The sequence below is a fragment of the Rhinolophus ferrumequinum genome, chromosome 15 (assembly GCF_004115265.2).
Source record: "Rhinolophus ferrumequinum isolate MPI-CBG mRhiFer1 chromosome 15, mRhiFer1_v1.p, whole genome shotgun sequence".
In the NCBI taxonomy this organism is placed as follows: Eukaryota; Metazoa; Chordata; class Mammalia; order Chiroptera; family Rhinolophidae; genus Rhinolophus; species Rhinolophus ferrumequinum.
Window position 1 is genome coordinate 1917481 of NC_046298.1, and position 8159 is coordinate 1925639.

Here is an 8159-nt window from a genome sequence, read left to right on the forward strand (position 1 = left end):
CCTCCAGCACAAGGGCCAGGGCCTGGCCCACTCATGCCCACCCACCCGGTCATACCAGAAGCTTCTTGAAGGCCCACTGTGTGCCAACCCCTGAGTTACGTGCTGGCATCTTAAGGGGAAAAACAGTCCGTTTCTGTCTTCTGAGAGCTGACAGGTTGCTGAAAAGACAGCAGCACATCCAGTAAACAAAAAAACATGAAGAAAGCTAGAGGGTGATAATTGCTGTGAAGGAAAAGGCTCTGGGAGAGAAGAACAGTGGGAACTAACGTGCACAGGAAGTCGGGTGTCAGGAAAGCCACTACTCGCAGCACACACGCCACATATCCAACAGACGCTCACAGTTCAGTGAATACATTTGAAAGCAATGGAACAAGGCAAGAGAGAAGAAAGGTGCCCAGAGTGGGGCAGGGGGCTCAGAGCAGGAGAAGGCCTGGCACTCAGTATTCAAAGCCCACTCCAAAGTTCAAGGACAAGAGCCCTGTGTGAAGGTGACAAATGTGGTCCAGCCCAACTATGAACTGCTGCTGACACACAGGTGGGGACATCAGACCAGCAGGAAGTGGGGGCTCAGGTCACTGAAATCTCTGTGCTGTTTACAGACCACGTCTGGGGATAAAACATGAAATCGGGGCCTTATAAGAGGGCCCTGGGCTGCAGTCACTACGACCCTGGCCTGGCACCGAGAGCACAGCATCAGGCAGGCTGCTGGCCCCAGCGCTGGCTGTGTCCCCTCTGGAGCCCGAGCTCCCTCAGCACAGGCAGAGGCTGGGCACGGGGGTGGGGGGAGGCCAGGTGGGAGGGCCCAGCTCCCCTGGATGATACCTGGAGAGGGACAAGGCTGCCTGGACACAGAGCTCAAACAGGACGCAGGGCCCAAGTTCCCACGAGAGGCTCGGTGGTCCTCTGAGGTGGTCTCTTTCCCAGGCCAGGCTCGCCCCCAGTGATGGCCGCAGGCTGAGCCTCAGCAGGAGACTTTCTCCTGAAGGGTTCCTGCCAAGTCCTGAGCCTAGGGCTGATGATCCCGGCTTGGCTCCCCCAAGTCCCCCACAGGTTAGCTCCACCCGAACTGCTTGGACTCTCAGTGGGTGCCCACAGGAAAAGTAGGCGCCTGGACACGGGAAGGTGGGGCTGTGACCAACAGCACGGACCAGCGGCACGCCAAGGGAGAAAAACAAACCACAATGGAAAGAAAGGCAAAGTCTTCGGGGGAAGAGTTAGGGTTCAAGGGTGGGGAGGCCCGGCGGGTCCAGAGGGATGCCACGGGAGCGGTGACGTTTAGATGCCTCTGAAGACGGGGGACCATTTTCCGCCCTGTTTTTGCTCTCTCCTGCAGGGGCCTTTTCCTTAATTACACCCAGAGAGCTCAGCAAAGCGGATGCCAGCGATATTTATTTTCTGCTCGGCGCCTGCCCGGCACAGGTAACTCACCAGGGTCTTCTTTCTTAATGAGGGAAGAAAAATGTCAGAACGGCGATCAACCATGATGCACCCGACGGACTTAAAACTAAGCAAAAATAACACGAGAATGCATTTGCATTAGCTGGCTGGGTATGCCATGAGGGAGTAGGGTTTTCTCTGAGCTGTAGTGAGATGTCACGAGGGGTGCCCTCACCAGGAGACACGCCTCAAAGACGGGTCTTCATTCCGGGGAAGATTTTGTTCCACGTGAACCAGAGCTGAAGTTGGACGCCTGGTCACATTTGTCCCTCCTGTACCTCCCTGTCTGAGATCTGCACCCTCAGCCCCCACCTGCGAGGCGCCCCTCCCATTCGAGGCTATATCTTTTATGTCTGGAGGGGGCAGAAGTCCCTGCCACTTAACAATAACTCTCTGTGATCTCACATCACCCCTAAGCGAGCTGGGGAGGTAGGGACTGTCACCTGTACTTGAGAGGAGGGACCTGTGGCTCACCTGGCCCCTCCCAGGCGCTACCCCACCTCCCTGTGTGTTCTGTCAAGAGCAGACACCAAGTCCTCCATTGCCATATATCCAGCTGGGGTCTGGCCCAGAACCCATGCGTGGGGGCCCTGGGGGCCTTGTCAGTAACTGAGGGAGGGGGTGCTGGGGGCCTGCCCGTCGGGCCATGGGCTCTGAGTGCTGGCTGGCACCACATGACTCCTGCAGGCTGGGCACACAGTAGGAGGTCCCAGCAGGGGCTCGGAGGTGGCCAGAGGTGCTGGGAGGAGTGGGGAAGGCCTCCTAATTCCAGCCAAAGCGCAAGGAGGGTGAAAAGAAGGGGATGAGGACGTCCTTGAAGCCAGACAGTGACAGTCAGGCTCATGGCCGCATTTAGAGCAGTTCAGAGCAGGAAGAGTCCATCTCCAGGGCCTGGCGCTCGCCCTCCTCTAGCGGTGGGGTGACAGTGGGCAGGGCTGTTGGCCCCACTGCAAATGGATCACTTGGGAAAGATGCACGGTCCCCATCCCCACTGGCTTCCTTCAGGGCACAGAAGTGGGGAGGATATGTCTAGAGGGAAACAAAGAGAAGGTGAGTCAGTGAAAGACACAGATGGTGAGACAGTGAGAGGGAAGTGGTGGCCAGCATGAGGAGGGACAGAAGGAGGCCATGGCGGTGGACAGACCCCAGGAAGGGGACAGAGAGCTGAACATGACCCCTCCCCACATCGACACAGTGCTCTGCCTTGGGGACCCCAGCGGGAGACTGCAAGTGAACAAGAGGTGCTGGTGGCCAGTCCCCAGGCTCCTCCTCCCGAGGTCACTGGCCCTCTCCACACAGCCACCTTGGTCCCCAGATGGAGGAAGCTTCTCCTCCCTGCACCCTGCAGCCCCAGGTATGGGAACAGTTCACGGCCACTAGACCACAGTGCAGCCCCTCCCCACAGGTGCCCCTTTGCAAAGTCCCTTTATTAAACTCAGAAGTCGTGCCGCCTGCTCCTTGCCTGGCCCTGGCTTCTAACTTTGAGGGGAGAAGAACAATGTGGAGAAGATAGGCGCTGGCCTCTGATGTGGGAGGCTTGCATCCCCTGAGAGGTCAAAGCCAGGCTGGGCAGGGCACAGCCTCCCGCATGCGCCGGGGCACTCGCGGCTGGCTGTTTTCCTGAATATGTCTCTGGGCGGTTACAGCTGTCCCCAGAGGACAGCCCTCCACTGACTGCACACCAGTGTCCGGACTCCAGGCCCTATTTTTAGAATGTAGGATAACTGTCTCCCAGAATAGACAAGACAGGCTAATCCAGGACGGAGGCCTCGGAGAGATGAAGATGTTGAGTCTAGATATGAATTAGCAGCAAGTAAATTATTTGAAGAATTGTTGAACAGCTAGGCAAATATTTAATACCTTTGAATTGGAGCCGGCGTTTTCACAGGTGGAGTGGCAGCAGCTGCTTGAGACGTTCCCCTCCTCGCTTGTATACCGGGCTGTCACGCCTGGTTCTGGAGGCCCCCTCTTGCTGCATTCTGGGAATTAAAACAGCTATTGCGTGTAAGACACAGCATCACATACACCAGTCCCCAGTCTTGGGGACAGTGCCAGGTGCATGAGTGGATCCAAACAGCTTTTACTTTGTTAAAGAAAATTTGTTTTCCTTAAATAGTCCACCATATTATTTAAGGGATGAGTCATCTGCCCCAGTGTGGCATTTTGGGGAAGGGGTCAGGGAGCATGACCTCTAATTTGCACCCTCTGGTCTGTGACCCTGGGGATGGGATTTGCAGGAAAGCCATCCAGATCCCCTTAGCTCAGAAAGGAGGCCCGGACTCTGTGGCCCAGTCTATGAGGCCGGGTCTATGAGGTCCCGTCTATGCGGCCGGGTCTATGAGGCCGGGTCCAGCAGCCCCAGTCTAGCCAGCGCCAGCAAGAGCCTCAGGTTTGGGCAGCAGCTGGCAGAGTCTTTTTGCTCTGGCAGAATACTCACCTCTGAGGTCAGTGAGGCCAGCCAGGTACACCTGTCCACCGAGAGGCGGAGCCAAGTTTACACTGAGTTGGAGGCCCGGCCTGGGCGTCGCCAGTTTATAGATGGAGAAACAGGAAATCCATGGGCTGGCCAACACCGCACACTGCAGCGAGATACAGTGAGAGTCTGAGAAGCGGTCTGGGGTTTTACAAGAGCAACAGCTGACATGTATCATGCTCTTACCGTGGGCCTGGGGCTTTCCAGGCGTCTGCCCAGGCCATCCTTGCAAAAGCTCCGCAAGGCACGCGCTTCCGAAGCCTCCTTTACAGCTGAGAACAAGAGGCTTAGAGAGTGATGGGCTCTGCTGCTCATCCCTCAGCGGGGAGTGGCGAGCCTGGCACCAGAGCTCAGGCGCCGACCACTGCACGGCACGGCCCCTCTCCGAACCCCACTCTGCTAGGGGCATCCGGAGCAGCGCCAGAGCGCGGAAGCGGAGGGGCCCCCGGCTGTGTGGCGCGGGTCTGAGAGTCTCAGGGGGGTGAACTGCGAACCCGGCCCCGCGCCCCTCGCTCGGCCTCCCCGCGCTGCGCCGCAACTGCCCCCGTACTGCCACCAGATGGCAGCAGACGCTTTGCGATCGCGCCGCCGGGAGGGAGCGCGCGGCAGGGCCGCAGCACCGACGCAAGTAGCCCACCTGCGGCGCGCCCCGGGGAGAGGGGCCGCCTCCTCCCGCCGTCCGCCGGGCCTGCGCCATCCCCCGCAGGTAGCTCAGGCCGTGGGGGAGTCGGCCCGGACCCCCCGGCCGGTCCTCCAGCCGCCGCCTCACGCAGCTCCAGGCGCACGCGTGCTGATTGGCTTGGTGGAGGCCGGGAAAGCTCGACGAGCAACCAACCCCTGCAGCCTGGCGGCGGGGCGGGAGGAGGCTGCAGGAGGAGGGCGGGCCGTTCGGACAGCCGCCCCGGGCCCATTCACACACCTCTGGCTTCGCTGCCGCCCTGACCCCGTGGGAGGGCGCTGTCACCCCACTGCACCCGCGAGGAAAGTGGACCGGACAGGTCCAGGGCCTTGCTGAGAACGCACCGATGGTGGATGGCCGGCGGGACCCTGCGCGGGGTCTCCCCGCCCCAAGGCTCAGGCAGTCTGGGCGCCTTACTCTCGATGGCGCCCAGAGCCTGGCTGGAGGGCTGGAAATGATGCGCTCAGCCGAGTGGGTGCGGGGCCCGTGGACAAGTCCTGGGCACTTTCTGAGCTGGACGGAGATGGGATGCTGTGCGGGAAGGGGCGGCAGGAAGAGGGAGGGGGCGGACTCCCCACCTCCGAGCAGTTGGGGAGAGTTTGCTATCCGAGCAGTGCGCGGTTGGAGCAGGGCAGAAGGGGCTGTAGGCTGGCTCGGTCAAGGGGGCGATGACCCAGCAGCCAGCGTCCTCTGTGCCCGGGAAGGGGGCCACGTCGGGGCTCCCGGGAACCCCTAGCTCAACCCCGCACTCTGCAGAAGCCCAGAGGCCCTCCCTTCGGAGGGGTGGGTGTCGGAGCGGTGGGGGGTGAGCCCAGAGAAAGCCCGGAGGTTGACTCCTGCAGACGCCTTTAAAGAACTAGAAATAAAATGTCTCAGATGGAACTTTGTAAAGGCCGCTAATAAGAATGACCTCCTCGGCCACGCCATAAAAAACGCACCTGGCCGTGGGCACATGGCCCAGCCCTCACTGCCCTCCGCAGCCCCTGAGCCTGCAGGCAGTGATGCCAGGGGCCCCACTGGCCTCGGGCTGTCCCAGCTCAGGCCACATCATCCCGCCGCCCGTCAGGCACGGGGACTAACTAAACTGGGTTTGCAATGAGCAGCCAGGAGAGTCTCCGGAACCTACATTGCTGAGTCACACATTTATTTGGGAGTCTTTAGAAAAATAAAGACTAGAAACAATGAAGTAAAATAAAATGCAATGAATGGAAATAAGAAAATACAAACTTTAACAGACAGGGGTGTGGAGTGCGACCAACAGCCTCAAGTCCCGTTCCTGGCCCCATCACCCACTTCCTCTGCGCTGGGGCACTGTCACTTCACCTCCCGGGGGCTCCTGGACGGCCCACTAAATGGGAATGATCACGCACTCGCAGCACTGCTGCGGGCGTTAAAGGATGCCGGGATGAGGGTGTGCGATTGTGGAGGTGTCAGGACCCCACATTTGCCGCAGGGTCTCAGACCCAGCAGGGTGTTGCCCCGCTGGCAGCACTGCCTCTTATTTTCTTTTCGCACATCACTTGTGCTGTTTGGTAAGGTATTGTCTTACTTATGTCAGTGTTTTTACTAAGGCTAAGGAGCCTATCACAATGCTGGCGCACCCACACTCCTCTCCACAGTGCTGTCCATGCTGGGAGTGGGGAGGAGGGGCACCTGAGCCCTTGGATTATTCTCTCAGGCCATCTGCCCCTTGGGGAGAACCCAACAGCTCAGCCTAGTCACGTGGGCCACCTCACTACTACACTACTGTAGGCGCCCAGGCGCCTACAAACTAACAAGAAAAGGCACACGACCCAATAGAAAACGTGCAAAGAGGTAGGACACAAGGTGACAAAAATTCAGAAGAACAAGAGCATTTGCAGCCAGTGAGGTTGGAGGGCAGCAGGCACCCATAGAGGTCATTACGGGTGGGAGGTGACTCACTACATATTTTCAGCTGTGCATTATCTATTACAATGGTACAGTGTTGGTGGCGGCTTGTTACATACTATCCCACTTTATTTCTCTTTACCTGTTAACCCTTCCCTCCCCCACCACCCCTTGTCCTTCCTCCTCCATCCCCATCCAGTGCAGGCAGCTGAGCCATTCTTTGCTCACTATCTCAAGACAGAAGTGGGAGGGCGAAGGCTGCAAGTATTTTTACAGCTTTGGTTTCCTAAACTCAAGGCCTTAAGTAAATGGAGAAGATACGGGGCCCAAGGAGAACATGTGGAGAAACGCTAGGAAGGGATTTAAGGAGAAGGTGCTCTCCTTCCCGCCCTCCACCCTGCCCTTCAGAAAGGGTTTCTCTGGGCTGGGGTCCAACTGGGTGGCCTTCATTGGGACACAGAAAATGGCAGAAGACGTGACAAGAGCCAGGACATTGTGCCTTCCTGTGGGAGGCAGGCCCTCCCCTGAGATGCTGGGCCATGTTAGTACCGGGTTTCCCCAAAAATCAGACCTAACTGGAAAATGAGCCCTAGCAGGATTTTTCAGGATGCCCGTAATATAAAATAAGTCCTATGGTATTTCCCCCAAAATAAGACTGGTCTTACATTAATTTTTGTTCCAAAAGACACATTAGGGCTTATTTTATAATACAAGCCCATCCTGAAAAATCATGCTACGGCTTATTTTCCGGTTAGGTCTTATTTGGGGGGACACACAGTAGGGTGACAAGGCCCCTGGGCATCCCACCCCTACCCCACTGCCCCTGATGCAGAACCAGGACAGGGAGCTGCTTGGACCAAAGAGTCTACGAGCCCATGATGTCACTGACACTGGAAGGGACCCGTGATGGAGGGGCACACATTCCCCCCGCACCCCAATGCCTGCGCATTTGCGAGGAGCCAAACTTAGACTGAGCCCCAGGACAGGATTCCCACATTATCTAAGATTAGTTGCCTACACGAAACTGAAGTCGAGTTTTAGCAGAAAGATATTTTTTCTCTCTTGTGCAGCAAGGGTCCCATCTCCAGCATGGATGTCTTCTTGACCCAGCCCCGCACTCTCCAGACTGTACTGAAAATATCTGCATATAACGTGTCAGCCCTTGTGGGCAGCTCTGTGGGAACTGGAACCTTCCCACCTATCCAGCCAGCATTGGCAGTGCCCTCTTGGGCTGCGCAGGTACCAGCCCGCCAGGTTTCTGGAGGCCAGCAGACATGCATGGACCAAGTTCCCATTCACAGGAGGGGAGGGACTGCAGGCAGGGGAGGCAGTGAGAGGCCCCCTGCAGTGGCAGACTGTACCGCAGGTCCTCAGGATGCCACTTCCAAGGATGGAAGGAGGGGTGTTTGGGAGGGAAATCAAGGAGAAAGGGCTGGGCCCTGCCTTTGAGGGGGTGCTGGGGTGCAGCCCAGAGGAGACCAGGAATCCAGCTGGAAATCTGAACAAGAGGGCCTGGGGCATACTGGAATTGCCCCGGGAGCTTCTAACCTACACTCAAGCCCAGGCTGCACCTCAGAGCTGTTCAGTCAGATCTCTAGGGGTGGGGCTTCAGCATCAGCATTTTAACGACTTTGTGACGGTGACTTCTGCTGGACAGCCCTGAACAAAAGCAACATTACCCAGATCTGGAGTGTGGTGTGT

General features: G+C 57.8%; 1 protein-coding gene across 1 annotated transcript; it reads right to left on the bottom strand.

Moving 5' to 3' along the window:
* Positions 1–1561: 1561 nt before the first annotated feature.
* On the bottom strand, positions 1562–6218 carry LOC117034726 (uncharacterized). Its single transcript, XM_033127982.1, has 9 exons — positions 6191–6218; positions 5528–5578; positions 5168–5339; positions 4830–5029; positions 4548–4754; positions 4097–4182; positions 3875–4016; positions 3298–3416; positions 1562–2466 (listed from the first exon to the last, which is right to left on the bottom strand). Exons 1-9 carry the CDS (start codon positions 6216–6218, stop codon positions 2290–2292), a joined length of 1182 nt encoding a protein of 393 aa, XP_032983873.1. The 3' UTR covers positions 1562–2289.
* Positions 6219–8159: the final 1941 nt, after the last annotated feature.

Excerpts from the sequence above, each read along its gene's own strand:
- LOC117034726 (XM_033127982.1), bottom strand. The coding sequence starts at position 6,218 with ATGGACAGCACTGTGGAGAGGAGTGTGG. Across the intron at positions 5,030-5,167 it reads CTCTCCCCAACTGCTCGGAG|CCAGGCTCTGGGCGCCATCG; the intron begins GTGGGGAGTCCG and ends CCAGCCCTCCAG. Across the intron at positions 4,017-4,096 it reads TGGAAAGCCCCAGGCCCACG|TGTGCGGTGTTGGCCAGCCC; the intron begins GTAAGAGCATGA and ends ATCTCGCTGCAG.